Source organism: Alosa pseudoharengus, unplaced genomic scaffold, assembly GCF_046254945.1.
Source record: "Alosa pseudoharengus isolate Yale_2024_CS ecotype anadromous, Long Island Sound unplaced genomic scaffold, YU_APseudo_1.1 YU_APseudo_1.1_scf_21, whole genome shotgun sequence".
In the NCBI taxonomy this organism is placed as follows: Eukaryota; Metazoa; Chordata; class Actinopteri; order Clupeiformes; family Clupeidae; genus Alosa; species Alosa pseudoharengus.
The window spans coordinates 4,407,654-4,427,150 of record NW_027468674.1 but is presented as its reverse complement, the minus strand read 5'-3'; the positions used below and the strand labels follow the sequence as shown (position 1 = coordinate 4,427,150).

Sequence of the window (19,497 nt, the reverse complement as noted above, 5' to 3'; positions counted from 1 at the left end):
TATTAGGCCGACCCCCCCCCCCCCACTGACCTCTGACCCCACTCACCTGTATGGCGGCCGTCTCTTCTCGCCGGCGAACTGGAAGAGGTCGTCGCGGAAGAAGAGGGGCACCTGGTAGTCGTCGATCAGCTTGCGTCGCTTGGCATGCTCTCCGTAGCTGCTGTCGAAGATGTACAGGGGGCTGTCGTCGCGCGTCGCCTCCAGGTACTCGATGTAGTACTTCATCTTCATCTTCACCTGCCGATCCAGTCACATGGGTCAGTCACAGCAAGCACACACACACGCACACGCACGCACACGCACGCACACGCACACGCACACGCACACACAAACCTCTGACAAATCAGGTGAGTGTGTGAAAGTGGACATAATAAGCACAAAGAAGATGGATATGTGTCCGTGTATGCAACCCTGCCCTGCTACTGTTGATGGGTTTGAAAGTGTGTGTGCGTGTGTGTGTGTGTGTCTGTGTTGCTAAAAAAACACCAGACAGATGTGGTCACTGATAGATACTTTCTCTACCGCAGTGAATAAGGTTTTGCTAAATTAAAAACATTTAATAAATACCTTATTACATTACATAATTACTTTTGTCCTCTCCTGAACACTCACAGGGTCTGAGGAATAGATAAACCCCTTTGGGTGGGTGAGTGGTTAAGGTGGGTAAGTAAGTCTGGTGGTTAAGGTGGGTAAGTAAGTCTGGTGGTTAAGGTGGGTAAGTAAGTCTGGTGATTAAGGTGGGTAAGTAAGTCTGGGTGGTTAAGGTGGGGAAGTAAGTCTGGGTGGTTAAGGTGGGGAAGTAAGTCTGGGTGGTTAAGGTGGGTAAGTAAGTCTGGTGGTTAAGGTGGGTAAGTAAGTCTGGGTGGTTAAGGTGGGTAAGTAAGTCTGGTGGTTAAGGTGGGTAAGTAAGTAAGTCTGGTGGTTAAGGTGGGTAAGTAAGTCTGGTGGTTAAGGTGGGGAAGTAAGTCTGGGTGGTTAAGGTGGGTAAGTAAGTCTGGTGGTTAAGGTGGGTAAGTAAGTAAGTCTGGTGGTTAAGGTGGGTAAGTAAGTCTGGTGGTTAAGGTGGGGAAGTAAGTCTGGGTGGTTAAGGTGGGTAAGTAAGTCTGGTGGTTAAGGTGGGGAAGTAAGTCTGGGTGGTTAAGGTGGGTAAGTAAGTCTGGTGGTTAAGGTGAGGAAGTAAGTCTGGTGGTTAAGGTGGGTAAGTAAGTCTGGTGGTTAAGGTGGGGAAGTAAGTCTGGGTGGTTAAGGTGGGTAAGTAAGTCTGGTGGTTAAGGTGAGGAAGTAAGTCTGGTGGTTAAGGTGGGTAAGTAAGTCTGGTGGTTAAGGTGAGGAAGTAAGTCTGGTGGTTAAGGTGAGGAAGTAAGTCTGGTGGTTAAGGTGAGGAAGTAAGTCTGGGTGGTTAAGGTGTAAGTAAGTCTGGTGGTTAAGGTGTAAGTAAGTCACGCACCGAGTAGCCCTCGTTGTCCTCTCCGCACTTGAACTTCTGGTTGCGGTACTTCCTCTTGAGCCGCTCCAGCGTCCACTTGTCCTTGGCGGGCCAGCCCTCCTGGCAGTTGAGCAGCACCACGGGCTTGTAGGGGCGCTCGTAGCGCTGGATGAACTCATCTGGGGAGAGGCGCAGGGCATCCGCACGCTCCACATTATCCTGGGGGGGGGGGGGGGGGTAAAGAAAGAGAGAGAGGGAGGGAGAGAGAGAGAGGAGAGATTGACACGATTAGGAAGAATGAGAGAGCAAACCTTTGCACTCTAGTATTTGGCTGAACACTTAATGACATGTGATAGAACCAAGCATTTCCACATTCCACTCTCTTTCCACGCACACACACATACACATACACCCACACACACACACCTCTATCTCAAATACACACACACACACACAGATCTGACAGATTATTCTCTTCATTTCATATGTAGGGTAGGAAGACTTTTAAAAAGCAATACACTTTGTTTGTTAAGGTGTGCGTTCTTAAGATAATTGCAAACTTTAAGTGACTTATTGACTAAGTCTGATTCACATACTCAAGCAATAAATCATACTGTTCAGTGATTTCACTACAAGAACAGTTTGGGCCTTCCTGTCTTGGGTTGACATATTACATACATGACCTCTAGGTACAACACGAATTGTCTTTAACACCAATCAAGTTCCTGGACAGTGGATATTAATAGCGTCTTCAGAGACGGCTCATTACAGTAGGCTAATCCATATCATAAAGGGGCAGGTCAGTGACAGTCTTGGCAGTCATCTGGCGAGGGAGGGAAATCTGTGGTAGATGAGAGTTAAAACAGTCATATATCTGTCTTTCAAGGGGCGACGTGACGGTAGGACAGCGCTACTCAGTGACGGGTCTACTGTATCTGTGGCCGAGGCCTGTGCACTGCACCGGCCCCGATTGGGCGCGAGTATTTTTAGCTGCAGCGGCAGCGCGTGGCAGAACTACTTAGCAGACCTGTGTGACGCCAGCAGATCTCCTCCCGCTGAACTACTTGGGAAACATGCAACTGAGACCCGGAGAAGTTTAATTTGCCAGAGGCAAAGCACGCATTCCAAACGCAAAACAGTATGCTACTGCCCACGACCCATAACTAGGGGCTCCCGAACCATATGAGCAGGGACAAGTAATGAAATATTAGGGTCTCTTGAGGTCAACCCAGCATATGTGCCCCAGCAACACGCGCCTCTGTCTAGGAAAGTACCCATCTCGGGCTTTAAACATTGCGTCAATGTTTGTGTATTTGGCCTACGCTGTGACAAGCAGAGGCCCATTTAGCTGAATGTCGACAGCTAATACAATTTTTGGTCAATGAGTTGTTGGTTCTTCACGTCATGTGCTTTATGTTAGGTGGCTATCCCATCATACATTAGCTGAAAGAGGACATTAACTCTCGAATTATACAGTTTGACATGCATTGGTTGTCACTTTCAACAGGTGAACCTACTGCCAATTGAGATTTAGCCCAGCTAACATTGTTGTATGCTTAAAATGTGACTTGTAAGTCAGTTGCTTGACACAGCGGTATGACAATAAGTAGGCACAATCATATTTTTTCAGACTTTAGAAATGTCTTTGCGATGTGTTTTTTTTTCCGTCAGAACAATGAAGCGTTTGGGCCCAAACAGAGAGCAGAGGAAGTGAGTTTTGTTAACTAGCTTCTCTGTCTGCGGTGCTCTGGTGGCGTGTGGCGCCTCCATCAGTACCTAGGAGATCAGTCACGTAGCCGCTAACTGGACACACACACACACACACGTTACAGGTCCTCTCGCCTGTCACTTCTACTGCAAGCCAAGCGGCATGCTATGTCAGGATGTCATTTCAAATACCGTTGTGAAATTCTACATGCTAGTGCTTGGTAGCATGGGAATCAATGGATATATAAGGAGTATGGCGAAGATTTAATCGTTGGTTGTTATTAGATAGCAAGAAAGCAGGTTAGCTTGCGACACAGATTGATAGTAGCCGTTACCTTCACTGTCCGGTGCGAGACGTCAAAAGTCTCGTAGTAGTCATGTTTTATCCAATCTGTGGAGTCCTTCAGCTCGGGTCTGGCACTCCGCTTCGCCTCTTTGATTCTCTTCTTACTTTTGTGGTTCATTCCTTCGTGGAAATGTCGTTTTACAGTTGGTTTCCCTCCCTAGACGTGTGTTAGCTAATGCTAGCTTAATAGCTAGCCTCTCACAGCGGAATGTGAATTCAGTAGGCTACTTGTCTGCTAGCTGGTTGGCTAGCTACCAACGCTAACCTAGGTGCGAATTGTCAGTTCAGCCTCTGAAGTTTGGTAGCTAGGTATGATAGGATTGCCAATTGACTCGTAAACACATGTGAAGTAATTTCGTGTTGTCCCGTCCACAACACGATTCTTTCTAAACCGTGGAAGTAACGGTAAATTGTCGCCAATTTTATTCGAACAAACAATGTGCAGGCGTACTTTTCGAAGTGTTTTGCGTAACTGGCTTGTGGTAAATGTAGCACAACCTAACATGACACTACCATTGCTGGGTTTGTAACCACCCTCGGTTGGGCCCCGCGAAATTCATTGGCCAAATCCAACGTCGCTTCCTCGACTGTGAAAAAGTGATTGGACGACACGCGTACATTCCCGCCACTGTCAAGCTCAAACGTTCTAGAAACGCCCACTGGCGCTAAGGTTAGTCGGCGCGAAAGAGACGCTGGTGTTGAGGTGTTCCACATGGGTCGGATGAAATGCGCCTTGTCAGATAGAAGAGAGAATACATTGTTGTGTTATGTAGGGAATAATCGCATTTTTACAACATCCAATCTGCGTTGAAGTAAAGGTCACTGCTGACGTTCTTTGTCTCAAGAGATTATGAGTTCGCCCGAGAATCCTGACCTCGCCCTCAAAGAATTCACTTTCGAAGAAAACAAAGGCACACTGCACTCCCTCACTGTATCAATCCCAGAGGTTTTTATTTTCCTAATTATAATCTTCCATTATTAGATAATAAACAGTGACAATTCTACCCTATTTACCATTCCCTTCTTTGTAATACATGGACTATTCAAATGGATGTAGCTAGGCCAGCGACACATTGCAACTTTTTCTCACTGAAATGCAACATTGCTGGTGTGTTCCGGTGTGGCAGGTACTGGACCCTCAGTATGGCATGTACGTCTGGCCGTGTGCCGTCGTTCTGGCCCAGTACGTCTGGACCCAGCAGGAGGAGATCCAGCACAAGACTGTCCTTGAGGTGAGACTCCTTGTCATCTCTAAGTATAAGTATATATACTCTTTTTGATCCCGTGAGGGAAATTTGGTCTCTGCATTTATCCCAATCCGTGAATTAGTGAAACACACTCAGCACACAGTGAACACACAGTGAGGTGAAGCACACACTAATCCCGGCGCTCGGGGAGCAGTGAGGGGTTAGGTGCCTTGCTCAAGGGCATTTCAGCCGTGCCTACTGGTCGGGGTTTGAACCGGCAACCCTCCTGTTACAAGTCGGAAGCGCTAACCAGTAGGCCACGGCAACCCTCCTGTTACAAGTCGGAAGCGCTAACCACTAGGCCACGGCAACCCTCCTGTTACAAGTTGGAAGCGCTAACCAGTAGGCCACGGCAACCCTCCTGTTACAAGTCGGAAGCGCTAACCACTAGGCCACGGCAACCCTCCTGTTACAAGTTGGAAGCGCTAACCAGTAGGCCACGGCAACCCTCCTGTTACAAGTCCGAAGCGCTAACCAGTAGGCCACGGCAACCCTCCTGTTACAAGTCGGAAGCGCTAACCAGTAGGCCACGGCAACCCTCCTGTTACAAGTCGGAAGAGCTAACCAGTAGTTACAAGTCGGAAGCGCTAACCAGTATGCCACGGCAACCCTCCTGTTACAAGTCTGAAGCGCTAACCAGTAGGCCACGGCAACCCTCCCGTTACAAGTCGGAAGCGCTAACCAGTAGGCCACGGCAACCCTCCTGTTACAAGTCGGAAGCGCTAACCAGTAGGCCACGGTTGCACACACACACACACACACACACAGACCAGTAGGCCACGGCTGCACACACACACACCAGTAGGCCACGGCTGCACACACACACACACCAGTAGGCCACGGCTGCACACACACACACACACACACACACACACACCAGTGGGCCACGGCTGCCCCTTCAGCATCAGCAGAGCAGCTCAGCGCCAGACGCCGCTGACCTCATGTGACCCGACCTCTCGGCCCAATGGGTCGGCCAAAATGGCCGCAGGGTCAGCAATAGATCTTCTGGAGATGGGCAAGCAGAGCATTTTCACTCTCTAATCCCGTTACACTTCTAATCAAATTCTGCCATTTTGCTCCTCATCATCTAGCTATCTGGTCTGTGTGTGCGCTCCAGAACTCTGGTCTGTGTGTGCGCTCCAGAACTCTGGTCTGTGTGTGCGCTCCAGAACTTGATGTTTACACACATTTGGTTCTGTTTGTGGGAGGGAAGCACAGTGGCTCGGTTAGAGCCATGAAATAATTTAGCCAATCATCACATTGGTTCAGGAGCATAGAGTCGGGCCTGTTGTGATTTTGCCAATCATCACATTGGTTCAGGAGCACAGAGTCGGGCCTGTTGTGATTTAGCCAATCATCACATTGGTTCAGGAGCACAGAGTCGGGCCTGTTGTGATTTAGCCAATCACATTGCTTCAGGAGCATAGAGTCGGGCCTGTTGTGATTTAGCCAATCATCACATTGCTTCAGGAGCATAGAGTCGGGCCTGTTGTGATTTGACTGGCAGGGGAGCTCAAACCTCACACTCTTGCCATAACTGCAGGCAAGACTAGGTCAGAGAATGTCCAATAAGAGACGGTCTCTGACTAGGTGCTCTAAAGGCTCTTCCTGTACACTCCAGTATTTCCGGTGGAGTGTTATCTGTGTTGTATCGGCATCTTCTGTTATATTCTGCTCCTAACATCTTCACTCCGATACTGAATATCCTGTTTGCCCAATAATAACAATTGTAACACACACATAAATCCTTCTTTATCGTAACATGCTGATTCTCTAGTGCAACACCCAACCGGGTCCGTGTGAGACACTATTACATTAACAATAGCGGCAGGTTCAAACACACCTGGTCTGTGTAGTAGACACTTACATTAACAATAGCGGCAGGTTCAAACACACCTGGTCTGTGTAGTAGACACTATTACATTAACAATAGCGGCAGGTTCAAACTCACCTGGTCTGTGTAGTAGACACTATTACATTTAGCGGCAGGTTCAAACTCACCTGGTCTGTGTAGTAGACACTATTACATTAACAATAGCGGAAGGTTCAAACGCACCTGGTCTGTGTAGTAGACACAATAACATTAACATAGCGGCAGGTTCAAACTCACCTGGCTCCACTGGAAACAAGCCAGCGCACAGAGAGCCTTTTGGGCATGTAGTCTATTTCACTGGTCAGTGTTTGTGCACGTAGTCTATTTCACTGGTCAGTGTTTGTGCACACAGGGCCCTATCATGACATTCTAAAGTGCATCGTCACTCGTCAAAAGTCTATTCAAATTTAGTAGGATGTCCAGTTCACATTGGGAGGGGTTTCGTTCTCAAAAGTGGAGCGCATGGCGTAACAAGGTGTTCCTAGGTCTTTTAATCAGTCATATGGGTGTGTTTGGGGCGTAACATCATTTTAAACCAATGAGAATGACATCTGTCATTCCCTTTAACGGCGCAATGCGCGATATGTCAAATAAATGCATCGGTATTTTGGCATTCAACGGCGCATTTGAAGGAGGCTGCTTGCGAGACCGTATGGAATAGTCATTCTTAAACCATGCTTTACTAAAACCTAGCATAGCCTTCACGCATTTGCACTCGTCTATTATTTGAACTCATTGGCAAAGTGAAACTAACTTCACCAAGGAGTCAGTCAACGACAAGACAGTTATATGCAGTTACTTTCACTATTGACTGACAATGGGTTAAACATAACATCGAAAACATAGGCTGGAAAAACACTTACCCTAATGTTGCTCAAATGACTGAATAAAACAACATTTATCCTGCAGAGGAGTTGCTTATATCTCGTGACAGTGCGTCTTCAGCTGTGCTCCATACGTGTCTCTCGCCTCTCCCCTAATCACTTTTAACCGTCATTACCAATTGGCAAATGATGGTGAATAACTACTCATCATGAGATGTACAGTATTTCGTAATATCTTTATTCTAATTATGTTTCCCATTGTAATCGTGCAATTTGTAATGCTTTGCATGGACATGCGCTGGTGTGCGTTCATGAATGATAGAAGGATGGTGCGTGCACCTGCCAATATGACTGTTGACATGCGCTCTTAAAATAGCATATGAACAACTCGCCATTGACTTCTGACCAGGTTTAGGTGGTGTATGATAGCGATTTTTAGACAATGCGCCAGGTCCCTCCCTAGGTTGTTAATTGCCACACCCCTGGGCGCAATGCTTAAAAAATAAACGTGCAAAATAACGAATTCAACTTCGCGCCGGTGAATAACGAACTTTACGCCATGCGCTGGTGACCCAAAATATAGCCCATAGTCTATTTCAATGGTCAGTGTTTGCAGATCAGCTCAGAGTGGGAGTGGCCGTGCTACAGCTGGTTTGTCGGGTCAGATCAAGTCATGAGTCACATTTTGAGAGGCCTTGAGTGCTAGAAAATGGGCTTTATAAATACATGTTTACTTCCTTACCTACATAGTCACTAATAATAGTGCTAGAAAATGGGCTTTATAAATACATGTTTACTTCCTTACCTACATAGTCACTAATAATAGTGCTAGAAAATGGGCTTTATAAATACATGTTTACTTCCTTACCTACATGGTCACTAATAATAGTGCTAGAAAATGGGCTTTATAAATACATGTTTACTTCCTTACCTACATAGTCACTAATAATAGTGCTAGAAAATGGGCTTTATAAATACATGTTTACTTCCTTACCTACATAGTCACTAATAATAGTCTGCAGAGGAGCAACAGCTCTAGTGAATGATAAAGAGGATGGATTGGATGTTGGGTCATGTCATGATGTCATGTGTGAGCACTTCCTGTCTAACCGTGACGTCATGCGGCGTGCTACAGCTCGGTGCGGGAGTGAGCCTGCCTGGGGTCGTCGCTGCCAGGTGTGGTGCCGCCGTGATCCTCTCGGACAGCGCCGAGCTCCCCCGTTGCCTTGACAACTGCCGGCGCTCCTGCGAGGCGAACGGTCTGCGGGGGGTGAGCGTGGTAGGCCTGACCTGGGGCGAGGTGTCGCCCGACCTCATCGCACTCCCTCCACTGCACGTCATCCTCGGATCGGATGTCTTCTATGAACCGGAAGGTGAGTGTGAGTGTGAGTGTGAGTGTGAGTGTGAGTGTGAGTGTGAGTGTGTGTGTGTGTGTGTGTGTGTGTGTCTGTGTGTGCGTGTGCGTGTGCGTGAGTGTGAGTGTGTGCGTGTGCGTGTGCGTGAGTGTGAGTGTGTGCGTGTCTGTGTGTGAGTGTGTGCGTGTGAGTGTGTGTGTGTCATACAATGGCTGTAAAAAACATGAACAGTGATTCCTACATGGGTCATTCTCTGTCAAATAAAGTTGTTGCTGCACTATCCCAAATTTTGTTCAAACCTTGTCTATATCAACAATGGGTCCCAAAATCAAGGCCTGTACAATTTGTGTGTTCAAATCCTTATCAACAACAATCTGGGGGTCAGGGGATATCATATACCCCCAGCCCAGGACAATCCTGGTGGCTACACACACAACGTCCACCCAGCGAGAGACAGGAGGAGGAGCCTAAAGACTAAGGCATTTAGACAGGAGGAGGAGCCTAAAGACTAAGGCATTTAGACAGGAGGAGGAGCCTAAAGACTAAGGCATTTAGGCATTCAGGGCCTGTCATCTGACTCGCATACCGTTAGAATGTCTGAATCACAGCCCTTAGTAAAAATGAGATATACATGTAGATCCAACTCTCTATGTTTAGTCCATGGCAATTCCACATTAATATCTGTGATATTAGACTAGATAAGTTCTCAGAACTGTTTGTAAACATAGTGAGACTAACTGCTTGGATACGGATGATATCTTGCCTTTCAACAGAGTTTAGTATACTGTTCAAATCAGCAGAGTTTAGTATACTGTTCAAATCAGCAGAGTTTAGTATACTGTTCAAATCAGCAGGTTTTTAGTATACTGTTCAAATCAGCAGGTTTTTAGTATACTGTTCAAATCAGCAGAGTTTAGTATACTGTTCAAATCAGCAGGTTTTTAGTATACTGTTCAAATCAGCAGGTTTTTAGTACAGCACCCACCTCATTCATACCGCCTCTGTTCAACAGAGTGTAGTATACTGTTCAAATCAGCAGGTTTCAACAGAGTTTAGTATACTGTTTAGTATACTGTTCAAATCAGCAAGCAGGTTTCAACAGAGTTTAGTATACTGTTCAAATCAGCAGGTTTCAACAGAGTTTAGTATACTGTTTAATATACTGTTCAAATCAGCAGAGTTTAGTATACTGTTCAAATCAGCAGGTTTTTACTACACCACCTCATCTCTGGGCTGATCCTTGAACTAAAGTGATAACTGATAGTTTTGATAGTGACGCACATTTATTTGGGGGTGGTGAATCCTTACCCATCATTTAATTGAGTGCATGTCCAAGCCAAGAGCCATGTGTTTATAATCATAATCGTCTCTACATAGCTACAGGTGAATGACAAGCCAAGAGCCATGTGCTTATAATCATATTCGTTTCCACATAGCTACAGGTGTATGACATTCATACCGCCTTTGTTCACACTGTCTCAGCATCATATGTATTTAATACTGGCTTATCTTAATAATGGCTTTGGGACTAATTTGGCTGCCATTTACTGCTTTGTTAGGGCCTGATACTGTGTGTGTGTGTGTGTATGGGGGGGGGGGGGGTGGCTATGGTAACCATCCACACAGAGTAGCAGCTGCCCCAGGGACTAATGGCGCTGCATAGCGCGCATACGCTGCCCGCTGTGTCACTCTATAATCTGATGTGCCACTCTATAATCTGATGTGCCACTATATAGCGCGCATACCAAGCCATAACTTGACAAATATTCATCTGTGGGCCAAATAACTTTGCATTCATTCATAGTTGTGATGCCTTCAGTGAGAATCTATAATGTAAATAGTCATGAAAATAAACAAAACACATTGAAATCAGAAGGTGTGTCCAAACTTTTGACCTGTACTGTACTTTGGCAAAAAGCCCTGAATAGAAACAGCCCAGAACTGAGGCAAATGAGTGTGTTTAATCAAGCAAGAAAACAATGAACAGTTTTTTTATTATTATTATCATCATCATTAAATTATCATTAAGTGAGTTGACACACACAAACCAATTTGCTTTTTTTTTTAATTAATTTCATGAAAACAGATGATGGATTGATTTACAGAAGCACTTCTGGAGCACACAGTGCAGACGGGCATTTCTGCGCTGCTCGCAGGCCAGGATGGCACCAGTTTCCGTTAAGAATAATCATTTTGAAATAATAACCAAGTGTGATGGCATATCACACATTTGTGATGCATTACCAAAAAGAGAACATTGGGCCACTTGCGGGCACCCACTTTCACTCAGTGGTCAGTCACCAGGGCGACGGTTACCACTGGCGATATCTGGAGAAAACTGGAAACCAGCCAAGCACTTTCTCTGCACAGCATACGCTACATGATGTGTCACTCTGTGATCTGATGGCATTATATAGCACTTATACACTGCCCGATGTGCCACTGTAATCTAATGCCACTATATAGCGCTATAGTCTGATGTGCCACTCTATAATCTGATGTGCCACTCTATAATCTGAAGGCACTATATAGCGCTATAGTCTGATGTGCCACTCTATAATCTGATGTGCCACTCTATAATCTGAAGGCACTATATAGCGCTCATATGCTGCCTGATGTGCCACTCTATAATCTGATGTGCCACTCTATAATCTGAAGGCACTATATAGCACTCATATGCTGCCTGATGTGCCACTCTATAATCTGATGTGCCACTCTATAATCTGAAGGCACTATATAGCGCTCATATGCTGCCTGATGTGCCACTCTATAATCTGAAGGCACTATATAGCGCTCATATGCTGCCCGATGTGTCACTCTATAATCTGATGTGCCACTCTATAATCTGATGTTGCCCTCCGCAGACTTTGAGAACGTCCTCGTGACCGTCTCCTTCCTCCTGAGGAAGAACCCGGAGGCCCAGTTCTGGACCACGTATCAGGAGAGGAGGTGAGATAAGGGGGACATGGGGAACTGATGATTTATAGATCATATGAAGTGAAATAAGGGGGACATGGGCAAAACTTAAAATGCCAACAGATGAGGATGTGAATGCAATGAAGTGTTGCTGGGTGTTGATATGCTGTAATGCATAAATACATTTAAATGTAAATGCTCAGTAAATATAAACATAAATGTAAATGTAACATATCCATAAAGCTGAAGTGTCCCTCTGGCTCTGCAGTGGGGACTGGTCCATCGAGGCCCTGCTGCACAAGTGGAGGCTGAGCTGCAGATTCGTCCCGCTGGACACGTTTGGTGCTCAGGGCAGCCAGATCGCCCGGTCCGCTCTACCCGGCAGCCACAACGTCCAGATGATGGTCATCACCGCCCGGGAGACAGAGCCGCCGAGGAAGTGACGTCATCGCCGCCCGAGAGACAGAGCAGCCGAGGAAGTGACGTCATCGCCGCCCGAGAGACAGAGCAGCCGAGGAAGTGACGTCATCGCCACCCGGGAGACAGAGCCGCCGAGGAAGTGACGTCATCGCCGCCCGGGAGACAGAGCCGCCGAGGAAGTGACGTCATCGCCGCCCGAGAGACAGAGCAGCCGAGGAAGTGACGTCATCGCCGCCCGAGAGACAGAGCAGCCGGAGAGGACGAGGAAGTGACGTCATCGCTGTGTGCCGCGACCTCAGACAGCCGGGGAGGCCGCAGAGGGCGTGTTTGCGTCTTCCGGTAGTGGCACACAGCGCTGGCTTAAAGCAATGCATGCTGGGACTTCACACGATGCACGCACATGCAAGGGAGCTCCAGCGTGATGACATCATCCCTTTGACGGCAGGGGACACCACCGTGATGTCATAACTGCCCAAGAAAAGACCCAATAGGGGGCACCTGTGATGTCATCATTCATCACTAAGTGGAGGGCAGCTTCGTGATGTCAGAGACTCTATAACTGGGCCCGAGTGAGAAAGCGCCTTCTGTGTGAATGTAACGAAATATAATGGAAATATTATTTTTGTTGAAAATGTGGCATCTTCCTGAATGTAACTCAATACAATGCAAACAGAGGGAGACGGCAATGTGTGTATTTTTTCCATCACAGGAATGGTGTTTAGTGTAAAGCACTTTTTTTTTAAACAAAAAAAAAATAATATATATATATATATATATATATTTAGGACAACACTGTACAAACTCTTGTTGATTCAACACATGCAGGTAATCTAAGTGTATGGTTAAATGAAACCTGGTAGCTGCAGATCTTCAAAAGAATACTTAAATTGAACTTACCCAGAGGTTAATCACTAAACCACATACAGTACAGGCCAAAAGTTTGGACACACCTTCTCATTCAATGCGTTTCCTTTATTTTCATGACTATTTACATCAAAACTATTAATGAACACGTGGAATTATGTACTTAACAAAAACGTGTGAAAAATAACTGAAAACATGTCTTATATTCTAGTTTCTTTAAAGTTGCTATTTTTTTTTGTATTTTAATACCATATTCAGCAAGCCATAACTTGACAAATATTCATCTGTGGGCCAAATAACTTAGCATGCATCATAAAGGTGAGAATCTATAATGTAAATAGTCATGAAAATAAACAAAACATATTGAAATCATAAGGTGTGTCCAAACTTTTGACCTGTACTGTACTTTGGCAAAAAGCCCTGAATAGAAACAGCCCAGAACTGAGGCAAATGAGTGTGTTTAATCAAGCAAGAAAACAATGAACAGTTTTTTTATTATTATTATCATCATTAAATTATCATTAAGTGAGTTGACACACACAAACCAATTTGCTTTTTTTTTTATTAATTTCATGAAAACAGATGATGGATTGATTTACAGAAGCACTTCTGGAGCACACAGTGCAGACGGGCATTTCTGCGCTGCTCGCAGGCCAGGATGGCACCAGTTTCCGTTAAGAATAATCATTTTGAAATAATAACCAAGTGTGATGGCATATCACACATTTGTGATGCATTACCAAAAAGAGAACATTGGGCCACTTGCGGGCACCCACTTTCACTCAGTGGTCAGTCACCAGGGCGACGGTTACCACTGGCGATATCTGGAGAAAACTGGAAACCAGCCAAGCACTTTCTCTGCACAGCAACGGCAACACGCCATCTTTAACAGCTAACCAGCACTCAAACCAACTGCTACTCACCCACGCCTAGTGCACAAACAGACACACAAGGGAGGGTTAGAGACCACAGTATTACGGCCAACAGGGACACAAAACAACTTTAGAAAGGAAGAAAAAAATCAACTCAGAAATCCTTGAGAGAGAATTAGGTTCCATGTTTAAAGATCAGTCTCAGGCCAAACTTTTCGATAGCATACTCCAGCAGTGGAACATATTAATAAATGTCATTAAAGGCTCAGAAAAAGGGCCGGTAAAGTTATAAAGTTTCTTTTCTGTAGAATATATTTTTACCTTAAAAGTACCACAAGCTCATCCTACTGAACGAATGGCAACATTCACACGGAAGTTTCTCTTAAGTTCTCAAAACATAAAAACATCCTGCCAAGCTGTGAGAAAGCAAACAGAACAGAACGCAAAATGGAAAACAAAAACACAAAGCAAACAGACATTTTGTTGTTGTTTTTTTTCACTCTTTTTTTTTTTAAACAAAAAAGGAGACTTTGAGTTGAAGACAATAGTAACCTTTTAGTCCAGTCATGACTGCGAACGGGCGACGGCTTCTCTTCCAAAGGCTGCGGAGGCCAGGGTCAGATCCTCAGTGAAGCTGGCGTTGGGGTCCCCACTGAAGACATCTGTGGGGAGAGGAGACCAAGTGAGGCTCTTAAGACCAGTGAGGGGGGGGGGGAGATCTGTTGTCATGGAAACACAACTGAGAACACCGATCAGTCTGGAACCCCCCACACTAATGAGTCCAGGGGAACTGTATGGAGCAGTTACTTCCTGTTTGTGATGAGGACATACCCAGAATGCATTGCTTAGTGTTGAACTGTGACCGTCTACAGATCGCTGCTGACTTACAGATGTAACTACTACTACTACTACTACTACTACTACTACTACTACTACTACTACTACTACTACTACTACTACTACTACTACTACTACTACTACTACTACTACTACTACTACTACTACTACTACTACTACTACTACTACTACTACTACTACTATGTTTATTTTATATAGCGCCTTTCTCAAACCCAAGGTCGCTTGTGTCTATAAATGGGGATCTTACACTAATGTCTAATCAGCACCCTCCACATTAAAAGTTGCGGCCGCTCTCTGGTAGAGAAGCGCTCTTTTAATAAAGTCTCATGTTTGGTGTGAGTTGCGGTCGCTCTCTGCTAGAGAAGCGGCCTTTTAATGGAGTCTCATGTTTGGTTTGAGTTGCGGTCGCTCTCTGCTAGAGAAGCGGCCTTTTAATGGAGTCTCATGTTTGGTGTAAAGGTCTTACCATCACGTCTTTAGAGAGCACCTGTAGCTGACTTTTCAACCAATGAAATTAGCAGCTTTTGGATTAGTTTACACTTAACGTTTTAGAGCATTACTGATGCTGATTGCTGATCAGGCCACCTTTCGGTACCTGGGGTGAAGTGAGTGTACCTTCAGGCTTGCTAGAGACCAAGCTTGCTCTGACAAGAGATAGATAGATAGATACTTTATTGGTCCCCGAGGGGAAATTCAAGACAAACCTTCAGATTGTTCACTGCGGGCATGTCCCCTGTCTCCCAGACTACATCTCATTTCCTGATTTGTCACGATTCTATCTCCGGCCATACGTAGATAGTTCCGCCTTTCAAACTGCTCAGCTGTTGAGCTGAGGGTGTCAAGCAGTCTGCCAACTCACCTTGGTGTGTGTGTGGGGTTGGGGGGGTATTAGAACTGAGCAATACCATGTTGGATGGAGGGGTATCAGAATACACAAACCTTTGTTACCATTTGATCAATCCCCTCTTTTTTTCTCACACACCACGTCACCGTCACGCCACGCCCGTTCACCTGCAGGCATCGCCCAATCAGAGGGCCGGCCCGTCAGGCGCCCATCTTCTGCGCCACGCCCCCCAACCAGAGCGAGACCAAGCTGCTGCTGCGTCGCCGTGGTAACCCCCAAACAGCAGCCGGAAGCTCGTGCTCGTGCAGGGGTGCCTCAGCCTCCCCTCTACCTGCCCCTTACACCTCCTCTCCATCACTCCATCACTCCTTCCCCAACTCTCCTCTCCTCTCCACTCCACTCCTCTCCTCTCACTCACGAACAGACAGACACCAGCTTGGAGGAGAGAAGTCCACATGTCAATGACATTCACACACCAGCAGCTTCTGCTGAATTAATCCGCACACTCACAGAAAATAAGGCTACGATGGGATAGGCTAATGCTGTTTATACGTCGTGGTACAGTGGACACAACAGTATCAATAAAATAAAAAACACGGAGCTTAATTGGCTTTGGTTTGGGCGATACTATTCCGTATGTTTGAATTTCAGAAAGCGGGAAAAGAGTTGGGAGGCCAAATGGTCCTATTTGTGTCCATAGTTAGGGAAGAGCTAATGGTTAACCTCTAGACTTGAGCCTTTTACAGGCCAAATAGTCCTATGTGTGTCCACAGTTAGGGAAGAGCTAATGGTTAACCTCTAGACTTGAGCCTTTTACAGGCAAAATGTCCCAGGGTGGTCAGAGGGCTAGAAAAACACACCTCCCTCGCCCAATCCCATTATGTAAAGAAGTGCAGATTTTAAACTTTAATTCTCTAATCTTTTCCAACTAAATCAGGGCACATGGTTTCAAGAGTCCGCATGGCCTCCAGACCCTTGGCTGTACTCACGTTCAGCGTGGCGTCGCTTCACGGTGATGCGGTCCCATTCTCTCCCGGCGACTCCGGAGGAGTTCTAGACCGAGACCGGGACCTGGACCTGGACCCTTTGTTGGACACTGGAGACCGGTTCCTGGACCTGGACCTGGAGCGCGAGGGGGACTTGGTCTTGCTTCTGCGTGGCGAGCGGGACTTGGAGCGGGAGCGCGAGTAAGACCGGGACCGGGATCTGGAGCGCGAGCGGCTGTATCGGGACCGGCTGCGGGAGCGAGACCGGCTTCTGCTTCTGGACCGGCTACGTCTCCGCCGCCTCGGGCTACCAACGAAACAGGAAGTGACATCAGTAAGTAAAGTAACAGCAGCAGCCCAATGCTGGTAAAATATGTATGAAAGATGGCAGACATAAAGGAAAACTGCTGAGTGACTGAATTTGACCATTTAGCTACCCCCCCCCATTTCCACACCTGCACTATAGTGACCAAAAATGCACAAACCCTACAAAACCAACTAGGCTAAATTATATTCTAAACACTGTGACGAACCATCTTTTAGTTGGTTATTTAACCACTTACCGTGAGTTAACTCAGTGGTTCTTAAACTTTTTGTTTAGTGACCCCCCAAAAAACATGGGCCAGGTCTCGCGACACCCTTCTCTCTAACCGGCGGAATTTGGTTTTGAAATGTTGCAAGATGGGCATTGGAAGCCGAGGCAGAAAATGCCTTCTCTCATAGGTAGACTGTCACCACCAAAGGCATTATGTCAATGGCAGCGTTTGACTAAAAATCTTTCGAAAAATGTCTTTAATCCAGACAAATCATTTTGCGACCCCTCCAATATTTTTGGCGACCCCCAGTTTAAGAACCACCAAGTTAACACACCACTAACCCTCCTGGCCCCATCCTGTCCCTCACCATCAACAGTCTACTGATGGTCTTTCCCATGCAGAGGGACTCAAATGGTGTTTTTGTAAATACCCCCCCTCCATCTCAAACACTTTAAATGCACAATGTTCACTAATATTAATACTATTAATAGAAAGACTCTTATTTACCTCATAACACTGTCCTTGTCCATACACAAACATACAAATGATGTTGCTGGTAGGCAGTTCTTCTTGAGGGAGATGGTTAAACCAATTTCAAACATTTTAAGTAGTCAAAGCTTCATACAGAGAAAAACTACGTCTCAAAATCACAATTCCGCCATGTGAAATCCGGAATAAGTTACAGTAGGGGTAGTTGCTACCGCACCAGTGGGGTATACTACGAAGCACGTTAGACATATTTAGGCTATGTAGACATATCGAGGCTTGACAAAGCCTTCACTCAGGGGTATGCGTTACTACGATTGCAGTTATGTGATATATTTGTCAAACTAGGCTTTCAGCTCAGATCTGTGCGCGTTCTCGGTGTTGGGATGACGTCTTAAATGGAGACGCGCAAGACCGCCTCTATTTAAAAACAATTACTTCCGCATTTATGAGCGATAGTGTAGTCTACACTGCAGTAATTTTTTGTGTCTAACCTATAACATAACAAATAAATCAATTGCCATCAGTTGTTGTATGGTATGCACGTCCATAGTGGGATATTTGCACGCACAGCACTATTAAAGCGCATTCGAGATCCAAAATGTTAGTAGAGGCGGAGCTCCACCTGTAAGATATATGACAGAATCCTACACGTGAGATAACTTCGTTTTTAAGACAATTGATTGGTCAGTGGGCGGTAGATTACACGATTTGAGCTATAACTTAGCTTAACCTCCAACCGACCAGGTTTGGTTGACAGCATAAAATGCCATGGTGATATAGCGACACTAAAACAAATCCACTTTCGTGTCACAGCATACCCTAGCTTTGAGCGCAACATACCTCGCTAACCCACTAATCGAGATTCGTAGTACACCCCACGGGTGTGAAGGTGTTAAACTTCAGAGGCCAACGTTGTGTACTGGGGTACCTGGTCCTTTGACAGACTTGCAAAGGTCTTTACAAAACCCAGGCGAGTCGAGAGGCTTATTTGAATTAAACATTATCGGCTCTGACTGACCTGGAACATTCTAGCTTCTCTTAACGCAAATTTATAAGTGAAGAATAAGTGACTAACTGACAGCAGCAAGCTAGCGAGCACTGTACACATTTCACTAAGGTCGGCTAGCAAAGGGACGTCACACCGTTAACGTTACCACTGTAGCTACACACTATCTTCTGTTCAAAACAACAACAACTATGACAACATTACCTTCTACTGCGCCGTCCGCTGTGCCTTCTTTGAGGTCCTCCACGACGTCCGTAGTGAGAGTCTGGGGGTCTTCCATAACGGGCCATCTGAACCCGCAGCTCGCGGCCGTCTAGGAAGGCACCATCCATGGCGTCCATCGCATCCTCGGCGTCCCGTTTATCGTGGAACCGAACAAAAGCGAAGCCTCTGCTCTCCTTGCTGTAGGGGTCTCTCGGGATGTAGACGTCTCCGACTCTCCCATACTTCTCGAAGACACGGCGAAGAGTCTCTGGTGAGGTACGGTACGTCAAGTTATCCACTTTCAGTGAAGTCATGCCCTCAATTGCGGGCGGCGGTCTGCCATAACTGTAACTCATGTTTACAAACTTTACAAAGTAGGCTAGACGAAGATGGCTAAATGATCGGATTAATAGGTTTACGTAGCCTCGCTACCACGTATAAAATGTGATAATGAAATAGCGAAGTACACCCGTCTACTGTAAGCAGCTGTCTGAAGTATTCTGCAGGTACAAATAAGGCAAGACAACGAGCTAACTAGCTAGCTGCTCCATTCACAAAATGGCGGGCTCTAAAGGAGGGGTTGGGCATCAGCGGAAGGACTATTTTACCAGTACCCAAACCTTGAAGTAACAACTGGAAAGTGTCTGATGTACATCAGTAAAGCAGTGGAAAATTTGACAAAATAAATTCTCCACTAACTTTTTAAAAATACTACCCAAATGAA

At 45.9% G+C, this 19,497-nt stretch overlaps 3 protein-coding genes across 11 annotated transcripts in view; 1 reads left to right on the top strand and 2 right to left on the bottom strand.

Moving 5' to 3' along the window:
- Positions 1-3,597, bottom strand: part of jmjd6 (jumonji domain containing 6, arginine demethylase and lysine hydroxylase) — a 21,348-nt gene extending 17,751 nt beyond the window's left edge. For all 3 annotated transcript variants that reach the window (XR_012989969.1, XR_012989968.1, XM_076297700.1), the window contains exons 1-3: positions 3,469-3,597; positions 1,448-1,645; positions 47-237 (exon numbers count right to left, since the gene is read on the bottom strand). Coding sequence is in view for 1 of the 3 variants with exons in the window: in XM_076297700.1 (XP_076153815.1) it covers positions 47-237; positions 1,448-1,645; positions 3,469-3,597 (518 nt within the window). In the remaining 2 variants the exon portion in view is untranslated. The remainder of the gene's footprint in view (positions 1-46; positions 238-1,447; positions 1,646-3,468) is intronic.
- A 323-nt stretch (positions 3,598-3,920) lies between these two features.
- mettl23 (methyltransferase 23, arginine) lies at positions 3,921-12,851 on the top strand. Its single transcript, XM_076297701.1, has 5 exons — positions 3,921-4,425; positions 4,607-4,711; positions 8,559-8,796; positions 11,643-11,727; positions 11,963-12,851. Exons 1-5 carry the CDS (start codon positions 4,330-4,332, stop codon positions 12,135-12,137), a joined length of 699 nt encoding a protein of 232 aa, XP_076153816.1. The 5' UTR covers positions 3,921-4,329; the 3' UTR covers positions 12,138-12,851.
- Positions 12,852-13,526: 675 nt separating this feature from the next.
- Positions 13,527-19,203, bottom strand: srsf2b (serine and arginine rich splicing factor 2b). 7 transcript variants are annotated; one of them, XR_012989974.1, is made up of 5 exons: positions 18,774-19,203; positions 16,542-16,845; positions 14,403-14,512; positions 14,172-14,266; positions 13,527-13,907 (listed from the first exon to the last, which is right to left on the bottom strand). XR_012989974.1 is itself a non-coding variant. In XM_076297703.1 (3 exons), the coding sequence occupies exons 1-2, from the start codon at positions 19,127-19,129 to the stop codon at positions 16,560-16,562; spliced, it is 642 nt and encodes a 213-aa protein (XP_076153818.1). In that variant the 5' UTR covers positions 19,130-19,203; the 3' UTR covers positions 14,803-15,987; positions 16,542-16,559. The 7 variants fall into 7 exon arrangements, 2 of the variants coding, with proteins under 2 accessions (XP_076153818.1, XP_076153817.1); XR_012989973.1 differs by having other exon boundaries at positions 13,527-14,266; XR_012989972.1 differs by lacking the exon at positions 14,172-14,266.
- Between the last annotated feature and the right edge of the window lie 294 nt (positions 19,204-19,497).